General features: G+C 61.2%; 1 protein-coding gene across 1 annotated transcript in view; it reads right to left on the reverse strand.

The window, feature by feature from the left end:
- The window catches only part of PLXNA1 (plexin A1), a 55,226-nt gene that overhangs the window by 22,242 nt on the left and 20,299 nt on the right, over nt 1-12,685 (reverse strand). The window contains exons 5-15 of the mRNA XM_045385579.2: nt 11,561-11,661; nt 11,265-11,388; nt 11,030-11,183; nt 10,090-10,189; nt 8,378-8,492; nt 4,169-4,369; nt 2,214-2,310; nt 1,955-2,148; nt 1,702-1,853; nt 1,505-1,625; nt 1,020-1,156 (exon numbers count right to left, since the gene is read on the reverse strand). Of these exons, the coding sequence (XP_045241514.1) occupies nt 1,020-1,156; nt 1,505-1,625; nt 1,702-1,853; nt 1,955-2,148; nt 2,214-2,310; nt 4,169-4,369; nt 8,378-8,492; nt 10,090-10,189; nt 11,030-11,183; nt 11,265-11,388; nt 11,561-11,661 (1,496 nt within the window). The remainder of the gene's footprint in view (nt 1-1,019; nt 1,157-1,504; nt 1,626-1,701; nt 1,854-1,954; nt 2,149-2,213; nt 2,311-4,168; nt 4,370-8,377; nt 8,493-10,089; nt 10,190-11,029; nt 11,184-11,264; nt 11,389-11,560; nt 11,662-12,685) is intronic.

Raw genomic sequence — 12,685 nt, forward strand, 5'->3', positions numbered from 1 at the left:
TACCCTCGCCCTGGCTCCCAGCCCCTTCAGGCCCCCACTGTTGCCCAGCCTGGCATTTGGGACCTGGTCTGCTGCCTCTCCAGGTCTGCTTTCATCACAGCCTCCCTGTCGCCCACACCCACTCCAGATGACCCTGGCCAGGGCTCCACACGCACCAGGCCTCTGCCTCCCCAGAGGCAGTGAGCAGCAGGCCCACCCCACACATGCCAGGCTGGGAGGTAGGCTCACGCTGCCCTCCCTCTCTCCCTGGGGAGGGCCGAAGAGACTAAGCCCTGGCCTGACCTTCCCTGTCTGTCCCAGGGCCACCCTCACTCAGCCTGTGCTCCAAGTGCTGGGAGCCGAGTGCCCATTCCTACTACCCTGGGCCAGGCAGACACCTTCCCTCTTGGCACCTGTCCCAGTGGGAAAACCTCGCCCTATCCCTGCATCCCAAGGGGCTGTGAGGAGACTAGATGAGCTGGCCCAGGTGTCATGGGGACACCCCACTGGGCAGGCAGCCGGGCATGGCCCGCACCTGGGTCCGGACCTTCAGCTCTTCCACCACTGCCAGGAGCCCCACAGCCGCCAGACCCCCTCAGCTGCAGACACCAATGATTAGTCTGATAACGGGTAATTACCACAGGAAAATATTTAAAGGGATGTTCCATTATCATCCCTAATCTAAAATTATCCACTTCAAGCCTCAGGGCTTTTGTTAAGATTTCTGTTTTCTCTCTTAAAAATTTTTAAAAATACTTCTTATTTTGTACCCAAGGGATTCCCCATACCCACAGGGAAGAACCAAGGCAGAGGCAGCCAGGTTGCCCCGCCCCCAAAGGCAGGCCCCACCCCCGTCACCGCCCAGTCCTCCCACTCTGGAGGTAGCCTGTTTCCATGGTAACTTCCGCCTCTGGGTTTCACAGTGATCACCCCAGCCAGGCTCTCCATAGCCTCGTTGCCCAGGCAACAAGAAGGGGCACGCAACCATCTGAACCAGGAGGAGGGGCAGCCAGGCCCCCACCCCCACCTGCACCCCGTACCAGGAGAAGGAGCAGGGCCGGCCACCGACCGATACAGCCACATCACTGCCTGCATTCAGATGACTTCCCTCGATGCCAATCCAGGTGCCCCCTGACAGAGGCCCGCGGGAGGGGCTCACACGGTAGAAGGTTGGTGTCTGCAGGAAGAGGGAACTTGCTGAAGCTCTCAGGAAAGTCCCCCGGGGGCCACATGGGGACAGGCCCCACTTGGCCTGCTTACCCCTCCAGTTCCCCAGACTAGGAGCCCGCATGCCCGGGAGCTGCACTTCAGAGGCAGTACTCCCAGGTTTCTCAGGCACAGCCCAAGGTAAGCCAGGGAGCCCTGGAGCTGGCCTAGGCACAGGAGGGGAGGGGCGGCACCCAGGCCATGGAAGAGCAGTGGCAGAGCGTGGCCAGACAAGGGGCCCTGAAGAGGCACAGGAGCCCTCAGTGGCACCCTCTCAGAGCAGCAGGGAATAGGGAGAGAGGGAGGGTGGCAGACTCACCACAAAGGTGAAGCGCTTGGGTGACAGGGCGCGGTAGTGTGGTGAGCAGTCTCGCACGCACACCTCCACCAGGGCATCGTGGGCCCGCACGGAGCTGGCGTCCCCGATCTCACAGACGATCCTGTGGGCAGGCGGGCCTCAGGGGTTGCAGCTGCCCCGCCCCGTCCCGCCCCGCGCACACCCAGGGCTGTACTCACTGCTCCGCACTGATGTACTCGCTCTCCACGGGGCTGCACAGCACCTTGCCCACGCGCACACCCAGACGCACATCCTCAAACCGCAGGCCCAGGTTCTCACCTGTGATGGTGAGCCGCGTGCCACCCTGCCTTGGGCCCGTCTCAGGGGACAGCTGCGGGAGGCAGAGGCTGGGGTACAGGCGTCCCGCCGGGCGTAGGGTTTGGGGTCGTGTGGAGCGGGGCATGGGGTGTGGGGCAGGGCTGGGGGCCCTACCTTAAGGATCTTGGGGTCGGCGCAGCGACTGCTGCCGTGACGCGCGTGCATCCAGGATGCAGGTGTGTCGGCTGCGCAGTGGTGTCGCAGGGAGCAGCGGCGCTCAGCCACGCACCATCCGCATTCGAAGCGTGGGTCGGCCTTGAGGCAGAGGCCGCAGCTCTCGCGCAGGGCCGGGCACTTGTAGAGGTGTGCTGCGGGGAGGGGTGCGGTCAGCTCGGGCCTGCCCACTGCCCACCCCGCCCGGGCGCCCACTCACCCTGGATGTTCTGTGGGTTGTCAATGACGAAGTTGCCGTTCCACACGACCGACAGGTTCACTGGCAGGTCGCTGACATCGTTCCCCTCGTAGGAGTACTGTTGGGTGATGGTGAGGTCAGGCTTCCCAGCTAAGCGGCCTCCAGGCCGGAGCCTCAGGTCCACAAAGCCGCCAGGGCGCTAGCTCCGGGAGAAGTTTCTGCAGCCACAACCGCTCCCTCTCCACCCTCACACAGGGCTTCCTTCCTGGCTCTAGAGGTCCCTCTCTCCAGCCTAGCAACCATGAGGTGCCCTTCCAGGGGAACCTCTGTGCTTCCCACAGTCACCTCTGTGGCACCCCCTTGGAGACCACCTCCAACCACAGGCAGCCTCTGACCACTCCCTGCAGTCAGCCAGGCTGGGAAATCAGGACTCCCAGCTGGCCCTAGAATACGCAGCAGCATGCTCTGTGAACCTCAATATCTTTGCTGAATGGGCCAGGAATGCCCTGCCTTGAGGTGGGAGATCTGTGTCCCTGGACTGGGGCATAGACAGGCAGAATCACTGTCAGGTGCAGCCCTGCTCCCCGTCCCCTCCCCAGCAAGGCTGGGCTGGGCCCAGGGGAACTGCCCCTCCCAGGGAGCCTGGCTAGGGCTCCAGCTGTGCCCGACTTTCTGCCGCGGATGACCTCAACTCTGTTCCCGTGCTGGGGCGGTGCAGGGAGCCCAGTGTCTCCAAGGGGCGGCCCGGCAATTCATCATTATTTTATCTGCAGGAATTTAATTGGATCCTATCAAATTCCCCGATACTCCCTCTTCCCTTTAAACACAGCTGAAGGGAAGATTAATGTGGGCCTGGTGAGAAGGGAGGGTGGGGAGGGAGACGCAGGTGGAAGGTGCAGGGCGGGCGAAGACTTGGTGATACAGCAGAAATGTCTGGAAAGGCTGGATGGCAGAGGGAACTCCAGATAGCTGTGGTGGCCAGGAGTGATCCTCATGGCAGACCTGCAACCCACCCTGCCCCAGGAAGCCTGTTGTGACCCTCCAGAGCCTACCCCACGCTGCTGGGACAGACCAGGAGTCAGCCAAAGGGCTCCAGACCTCTGACCCCATCAAGGCCCTCCCCAGGGCTTCCAGGGGATGGGGTCCAGCCAAGACCTTGTCGACAGACCAGTGCCCCACACAACAGCCCAGCCACCTGCCCCTGCAGTGAGTTCCTGGAAGCCCACAGCTCCCTGGATCACACCCGTCCTGAGCAGAAGGTGAGACAGAGGCCTGCAGGGAGTGCAGGACTTCAGCCCAGGCCTCCAACTGCTGGGCAACTGGGCCCCACTTCCCCACCACTCAGGGAACAGCTGGCTCTATAGAGATCCCCTGTCACTGAATGTACTGCACCTGACAGTAGAGCTTTTCAAACACTATTGTGTCAAATCTGAAGGTCCACACATACCCTTCTAGGGCCACAGGCAACACCCGTCTGCTAGTGTGCAAGTGCGGGCCAATGGGAGTGTTTTCTGCATTTGGCCAGGGATGGACGGAACCATGCGCTCTGGCACCCTGACCTCTGCCCTCCGGGAGCCACAGTGATGAAGGCTGGCTGCCACCTGGCTATTCCTGCACACACTCAGACCTGACGATCAGCCCATGCCTAGGACCCACGGAGACTGCAGTGTGCGAGTCCCATGAGTCTGGCTGCTGTCCACTCCCACACTCAGGCTGCTCCTACCACACATCTGGGTGTTCTCAGCAGCTACCAGGACAGCATGGGCCCCTTGCAGCCCACTTGCCCACATGACCCAGGCACATCTAAAGGGCCTGGCAATGGCCTGGGGAAGCCAGGAGTGGCTTCTGACTCATCAGAGATACATGTGAGCACGTGCACTGCCCTTTGTGAATAAGCACATGCCAGGACCCAGGGCCATGAGAATAACCGGCCCATTCCTGCTCATGGCCCCCAGCCCCTGCCGTGGCCACCTCACCGAGGAATTCTGGCACTGCAGGCTGGAGCTGTTGAAGCGCAGGGCGGTGACACGGGCCGGGCTGCCTGGGATGTGGAAGAGGCACTCATATCCACGCTGGCCTGACTGTGGCTGCGGCAGGTTCCGTGCAGCCAGGGTGATGGGCTTTACCACTCCTACTGGCACATAGATCTGGGTGGAGGGCAGGATCTGTGGGCAGTCCTAGGGATAAGGAGAGTTTGGCTGAGCCCGGGGGTGGAGACCAGTGAGCAAGGTGCACCTCACGGCACTCCAGATGTGCACTGGGCCTGTGGTGCTCCCAGCCAAGCACCAATGTGCCCATTTTATGCACTGGCAAACCAAGAACCGCTGGCTGGGACAGTGACTGCATACTGTGATCCAGACAAGCTCTATTACCTCTGGCCCCTGAATGCCCTGCCCCATGTTCTAGGACCCCCACCATTCCAGAGACCAAAGGAGCCCCATCTGGCCAGCAGCTGAAAAGGCTCCAGAGGCAGGAAAGAGTGGGGTTCTGGGGCTGCAGGCTCTGCACTGGGGGCCCAGGGAGTGTATAAAAATAACCAGAGCCCAGCAGAAAAACAGGCCTGGCCTCTGGGGCCAGCATTTCGGCAACAATAACTGATGCAATGGCCCGGCTTCCTTGCAGCATGGCTGCTGCTGGCCTCAGGAGATGGTCCCTTGGGAACACTGAGAAGCTGGGCTTTAAATAGGGATGCTGAAAACAGGCTGTAATCCCCAAGCCCTGCAACAGCCCCCAAGGCAGGCAGGCAGGCCCAGGCCCAGCTCTGCAGAGATTTTCCAGGACCCAGGAGGGGGCCTGGACTCTGGCCCAGCCCCTCAGGAGCTCCAGGGAAGCAGAGTTAACAAGGCCCAGCTAGGCAAGCTGACCACTAATCTCTGGGTCTGCAGGGATGCTCCTGTGTCCACCAGGGAGAAGCAGGTGGTGGCACCTTGCAGCTAGGGCCACTGGCCCCAACTTAGGGGCTGCACTTGCAACTGTGTGTTCCCACCACAGCTGCAGCCGGAAGGCACAGGCACACACAGTGGCCATACCTATGCCACACCTCCCTGGCAGTATGAGGTGCACCCAGTGACTCTGCATGCTGAGGCTTAGGCTGGAGTCTCACTGTGACACGGGCCTTGTCACCCTAGGGCCCCAGCCATGAAAATGGGTGGCTCAGGGCACTGAGACTCCTTTCAGTCCAAGCTAGGCTGCCTGTGAGCTCCGGAGAATGGTCAGTCTGAGACCAGCTGAGCTGCCCCCACTGTCCACCCAACCGAAAAATGCCCAGAGGAGCCCAGGCAGCTCAGCCTGCAGCAAGCCAGAAGGCGACTACGGTGAGGCCTGGGCTTCTTTGGTGCCTGTAAGTCCAGGAAACCTCTTGGCACAAGACATGAAGCTGGCTCACCCAGCGTGAGGTCTCAGTCATGGCCCACCCCTAGAACCCAGGTCCCAGCCAGGAAAAAGCACCACCCACCACAACACCAGTGTGAGTGTGTGGGCCCAGCAGGCATCGAGGCCAATGTGGCTGGCCCCTACCTGCCTGCCCCATCACCCTGAGGCTGGCCTGTCCCCTCGCCACCCCTGCCCTCTGCCAGGGGCAGGAAGCGGACTGGCTGCCTGGGCCACACCCGGTCCTCTCAAGTGCTCCCCACACCCCCACCCCATCTCCTCCCCAACACCAAGCTGAATGAGAACCCAGGAAGCTCTGCCCCCATGCGGCCCACTGGGTCAGGCCTGGGCTCAAACTCCAGTGAGCACCTGACTCCACTTGGCCCGATTCTGACCCAGGCCCACAGTGGCATGGGTCTCCTGGGATTAATGACAGTTCAGAGCCAGGTCCAACTGTCCCCAAAGGCTCTGAGTACAGCCTTTTCCCCAGTGCATAGTCTCCCAGGTAAAAGGCTGGAGGTCCCTCTTCAGGGCCAGGTCCAGTTGTCCCCAAAGACTCTGATTACAACCTTTTCCCCAGTGCATAGTCTCCCCGGAAAAAGGCTGGAGGTCCCTCTGGGAAACGCTGGGGGAAGACTAACTGGGTGCATTTTGCCAGCGCACCAGGCTCCTTCCTCAAGGGACCCCAGCCTCCCCTTCATGCAAGGAGTCTACAGACCTGCTCAGGTCTGGGAGCTGACTGGCAGGGCATACAAATGTTATGTGAAGACGCAAACCACACCCCACCCTTTCTGCAGAGTCCAGAAACAGGCATTTCTAAGAGAAAGTCCTGACTTAGCATGTCTCATGAGCTCTGCTTTGGTGGGGGCTCCATGTGGGAGCCCTTAGGCCCTGGCACACAGAACCAGCTGCCCCCATGGGCTCAGTTTGGCAGCCCTTCCCATCAATATGCACAGGCCACTCCGCCTTCAGACAAAACACACAGACCCCAGTGTGCAGGCAGGCACAAGAAGGGGCCACAGAGACCCCCTCCCAGCATGGGGCAGGGGGTGGGCAGCGGCCTTGGGGGTTAGGCCTGGCTATCTCAGCAGGAAGCTGGATGTAGTATGCTCCTGTCTCAGGAGGTGGCTCGAGGAACCCACCAGAAACAGAGACGGAAAGAGGGCTTGTGAGGGGTGGGGACTGCCACTGGCCATTGTGCCCTGAGTCCGGGAGGACTCACGTCACGCCCCTTAGGAAACAGCTCCATAAAAATCTGGGACTCAAGCTAAAAAAAAGAGTAAAGTATTTGTGGAGAGAATCCATTCCCCACACAGTCCTGCGACCCCCTAGCCCAGCCCTGCCTGCTCTGCCTCCCCATGCCCTGAGGCCCAGGGCCACTACTCCAGGGTCCGTTTCCTCCACTCCCCAAGGGTGCCCCGAAGTTCATGGCATGGATGGGGAAGGCTCAGGGAAGGCCACCACTGAGGAATTGGGCTATCTCAGCCCCAAAACCACCCCAAGCTGCCCAGGGCCCTGCTACCATCCCTGACGACCACTGTGCTTTCCCCACCGCCTGAACCCTAGGCGGCTCTCAGCGCCAGAGCCAGTGCCTCTATACACCCACCCCACAGTGACTTCACACCCAGCTCTCCCTGGCCCGAGAGGCCCCAGGACCAGCTCCCGCCTCAGATTCCACCTTGCGCTCTGCCCACACCCCAGCATACCTTGCTTGGCCTGGCTCCTCGGGCAGGCTGCACCCCCAGGGAAGCCCCCCACTGTGTCCGTGGCTCCCACACACTCACTGTCATAGGCAGTCACCCTGACACAGGCACCATGGTCCCTGCTGCCCCGGGCTACCCTCCACTGCTGTCCTGTGCCCTGATGTCATGCCAGGGAACAGAAAAGTCCAGTCCAGAGGGTGATGCTAGGGGCCGGGGGGGGCCTCTGTGACAACGGACCCAGAGGAGAGAAGGCCGCCATGCAACTTCCTCAGCCCCCAGCCCCCAGTCCCCAGCCCGGCAGGGAAGTGCAGCCCAGCTGCAGCCTCCAAGGTCTCCCTGGCAAGCAGAATCTGCCCCCTCCAGCCAATGGATGTAGTGTCCACAGCAAAGGAAAGGGACCTGGCTGCAAGTCCTGGCTCCACACCCACAGCCAGAGCCAGTGGGGGTGGGGGCTGCCACAGCTCCAGCCCCAGCTTCGCCACTCAGCGCCTGTGGGCCCTGGGTCCTGCCTTGTCCTGCTTCAAGTGCCTCAGGTTCCAAAAGGAATAGCCCGCTGCTCATAAAGCCAGTGCCTTGCCCAGCTCGGAATAATTACTACCTAATTACTAGCAATTACTACTCAGCGCCTGGTGACTCCAGAACTCACCAGCCTTCAGGCACATTAGGCCAGCAAGCTCCCCTGCCTGACACGGAGGCCTCTGTGCCTGCCCAGCCAGGCACCCGCACCCCAGGCTCTGCGCGCACCCGCTCTACAGCCTGACAGTGCCCCCTGTTGCACCCAGGAGCCTGTGTCTGCAGCCCCCACACAGAGGCCCAGGGGCAGAACTCATCTGAGGCTTCTCCCCCTCCCTGAGTGTCACAAAGGACACCCAGGGGTCACCAACAAATACCACAGGCCTGGCTTCAGGCCAAGACAGTGACCCCACAGGCCTCCCAGCTGGCATCCAGGGTCACCTTGCTGACCCAGGCTGGTGGTGCATGCACCACACGCTGACATCCCAGACACCCACAGGCGCTCCCTGGGCCAGGCCTCAGGTGACATCCAGATGGGATGTTTCAACCCAATTCTGCTCCACCTCTGAAAACCTGGGCCTCACCCTTGCCCGGCCTTACCTCAGACACGTTGACACGGCCCTCCAGGAAGGCGCAGTCAGCCACGTTGTGTGTGCACACGTGGCGGTATTTGCACCAGTGGCAAGGAAAGGAGCCGTTGACACAGGACAGGCAGCTGCAGGGAAAGGGTGGGTGCTGAAGCCTGGGGACCCACAACCACGTGGGGTCACGCACGATCAGAAGGACACTGTGCCGCCCCTGCTGGTATTCATAGTGCCACCTCAGGGCCTTGGCACTGACTGCCCCTGGCCTGTAAAGTTCTTCCCCCAAACCTGAGTGTGGCTGCCCCTCTGCCTCCTCACACCTCCCCGACAGCTGGTCTTGCCTGCCCACCCTCCTGACCCCAAGCTCCCTTTCCTCTTTGCCGCTTTTTCCTCCAGAGCCTTGATCATCATCTGACTGCCAGCCAGGCATGGATACTCGCACCAGAAATGTGTTAGTGCAACTAAGGAACTTCATTTTAAATCTTGACTCCTTTTAGCAAACTTAGATTTAAACTGAAGCAGCATGTGCTGCCACAGAGCTGGACAGGGTCATGCACATCACCTCCCTGCAGAAAGCAGGATAGCCAGGGCAGGAGCTTGTCTGTTTTCCTCTGATACACCCCAGGGTCTGCCAGGCTGGCCACTGTAGGTGCTCTGCCCACAACTCAGCCTTGCACAGGGCTGGCACCTTGCCATCTCAACAGCCTCCAGGAACATACCACCTCCATCTCCTCTCCAGGATCTCCTGACCCGCCAGCTCCCCCAACCACCCTGCTTCTCCTGCAGCCCTTGGCCCCCTCCAGGCCTCTGCCCCAGAGATCCCCCACCCCACCTGGGACAGGAGATGCTGCATCCTGGAAATAAAAAGCCTGCCTGGCTCACGGCAGTTGCTCCACAAAGAGCTGTGACAGAGTCCATCTGTGAGTCAGTCAACAAACAAAGACATACCCGAAAAGCCAGGCACCTCCTGTCTCTGAGGCCAAACCCTACTGCCTCAGCCTGGGTCTTCTGGGTCAGGGAAGGAGTGAGGGCTCTCCTCTGGGCTCACAGTGGGACTCATGGGAGGCCCCCAACTACTCCCATCCTTCCTCTGAGGCTGGGGATACTCACAGCCAAAATGGGCAGCAGGCATAGCAGCTGCCTCCCAGACATACTCCCTGCCCAAGCCGGGGGACTGCACAGGGGCCAGCACCAACCAGAAGGGACCTGGATGCTACATCATCTAACAGTAGCCTCCCACAACCAGAAGCAGCAGGCACCCAGGAGCCGTGTCTGGGCCCCTGTCCAGGCCCCCAAACCAGCCCTCAGCTCCATCCTGAGCGCTTCCCCTCCACACCAGTGCCCATGGGCCACTGTCCATACCACAGTGGCAACAATGCACAATGTGCCCTTGTAGCCATACACAGCCAGCTGGGGCCCTACAAGATCCCTGTGTGGCAGGCACTGCCGCCCACTCTGACTACTGCCCCCTGATGTGCCTGCCCCAGCCTCAGGAACCCTCTGCACTCATGGCCTTGCCCTGGTTGGCTCCTCTACCTGCAAGCTGCTCACACAGTGACCTCTCCTCCCTCACGGACCCGGCCTTGGGAGCCCCAGTCACAGAATCACCATCTGCTGCCTGGCCACATGAGGGCAGGTCTGCAGACAGCGAGCACAGTGGGACCACAGGGATGGGGGTGTGGCAAGTAGCCCAGGTCCAGGTGGGCGGAGGGGCCCAGGGACACTCACGACTGGTGGACGCTGCAGTTGTAGAAGACAAAGTCCACAGACGCGAACTTCTTCCCTGTCTCCTTGGACTTCAGGTAGAGTTTCACCACCCGCTGGTCTCCTGCAGGAGCAGCATGGCTGAGTCACCAAGACCGCTTGCCCAGGACCCCCGCACAGGTCTAGTCCAGACAGGGGAACGACTTGCCCGGAGACCCTCCTAGCTGCCACCATCAGTCACATCAAACACGCGTCCAGCCCCCTTAGCCCCCAGGTGACCAGGGCCTGGGATCTGCCCTGCTTGCCTCCTGCTCAGTAGCATGAGGGGTTCAGAACTTCGAGACTCTCCCCAGGCCCCCAGGCTGCCTGCTCCTGGGGAAGAGCCTGCAGAGCGACTGTCCAATGGGCTGTGGCAGCCAGAGGGGTCCTGTACCCCAAGTCCCCATGACACTGTCCCCCACCAAACCTGTGCCACACATGGCCCACCCCTCACCCGCTCCCACCTCCAGCCTGCGGCCCCCTGCAAGACCCCAGGTATCTGCCATGTGGTCCCTTCATCCCGCCTACCCTGCCCTGCTCTTCCACTCTCTGGGTCACCATGGGACACCTAAAGACCTTAACGCCAGAAGGGATAGCAATAATTATGGTAGCGGAGGTGAAGTATGCTCATGTGTCTACGTCTATTCCTACTGTAAATATATGGTGAGCCCATAAGATAAATCCTAAGAAGGATGTATCCACTGTCCACCTCCCTGGCAGGAAGGCTCTCGCTCTGGCTGCATGCCTGGAGGGTCTTCTCCACTCCCAGACCAGCAGGTGATGAGACCCCCCCTCCCATATCAGCTGTCAGAGTGTCACCAACATGCCCTTGGAACTGAACAAGGGAGGCGCTAAACAGGCGGCAACTGGATCGCAGCCCTGGACCTGGCCAGGCAGCGGGCACCACTGTGTTGGGGCCACTCACCCTGGCCCCGCGTGATGGGCGCCACCTCCCGGGCGGAGGGCGAGCGGCAGTGGATCCGGCCGTCCTCCAGGACGCTCTCAGATTCTGTGAAGTCCTCGAAGGAGCAGTTGACACCAGCTGAGAGGTCAGGCACATTCCAGGCCTGCAGCACGAGCTGCGTAGACAGAAGGAGGCGCGGTGAGCAGGGTCCCCATGGCTGTCCCCCACCGCTTACCACCTGGGGTGCCACACTTACTGGGACCTGGGACATGGTGACAGACACATTACGAGGCTGCACAGTCAGCTGCACGCACTGCAGCAGGTCCGCGGCAAAGCGCTGGGGCTCGTCTGCTCGCTCACAGGCGTCCCGCCTCGAGCAGCTGCAGGCAGAGGGGTTGAGGCTGGGCGGGTGGGGAGACTTACAGGGCTTGCATGCCAGGCGGGACTTGGGCAAAGAACTCGGGGTGGCTTGCCATGCACCAGGCTCCCCCTCCCCACTGTGAGACCACCATGGCCCTCCCCGACTGCCCCTGTCCACCTGCCCAGACTCACATGCTGTGCAGGACACACCAGCCACAGTGGGGGTCCCGTGACCCCAGACACAGCTCACAGGACGTGTACTGCACACAGCTCTCCACAGGCACCCGCGTCACCTGGGGTGGGGGAGGTGTCAGGCCCCTCCAGTACCACCCCAGGGGTCCCAGCCATCCTCACCTCTGACTCCCTACTCTGCTCTCCTTAGGCCCGGGGAGGCCCTGCACTTCTCAGTCTATTCAAAGGCAGATCTGGCAACCCTGCCCTGGCCAAGCCAGGTCGCACAGGTCAGGCCTCTGCCCTGGAAACCCAGGGGGCAGCAGCCAGAAAGAACAGTCCATATGGGAAAAACCAATCAAAGAAGCACCTGCAGCTTCAACTGGAGTTCCTCTCCATCTGTCTGGACTCCATCCCAGCTCTGAGCTTCCCCAGGGATCAACGGGCTTGGCGGGTCCCAATCCCAAGCTCCAATGCAGGTCCAGACAACACTCAGAGGGGCAGGTGGGCCTCAGCTCACTCTGACTCCTTGGCTCAGCCCAGTATCCCAGTGCCCACGGAGGCACGTCCCTGAGGTCCCCAGGAAGGCAGAACCCCACTGTGCCCAGGAGGAGTGGAGGAAAAACGAGCCAGCCGCAAGCGGAGGGAGGCCTGGCCTCAGCTGGTGTGCCCAACCTGGCCCCACCTGCCCCATCTGCCCACCCTCCAGCTGCCACGAGGTTACTAGGTTGGGTCAAAGGGCAGGGGTGGACTCCAGGCAGGCCAGGCCAGGGACTCAAGTCCATGGCCTTACAGAGCTGGGCCAGGCATCAGGCTGGTCCCCCATGGGCAGACCCACTGGACAGAGACCCAGCCCTAGGCCTGAGGACTCAGGGGCCCAGCACACACCCCAAACTCTCCAGTGACACCTGTCTCTGAAATCGCTCTTTCACACATCTGTTTCTGTGGTCAGGAAGTCAACAGGGGAGGGGTGGGAATTCCAAACCCAGCCCAGGAAAACACGGAGGCAGCAATGAGGCTGTGGGGCCCCTGGTGACCAGACCAGTTCCCCTGCAAACCCAGTCGAGGCAGAGCACAGACCGGCTTGAAACCACTTTCACCAGGAGCCACAGATGCCCAACTTGTGATGTGGCCCCACCCCTACTG

Source organism: Macaca fascicularis, chromosome 2 (genome assembly GCF_037993035.2).
Source record: "Macaca fascicularis isolate 582-1 chromosome 2, T2T-MFA8v1.1".
Taxonomy (NCBI): domain Eukaryota; kingdom Metazoa; phylum Chordata; class Mammalia; order Primates; family Cercopithecidae; genus Macaca; species Macaca fascicularis.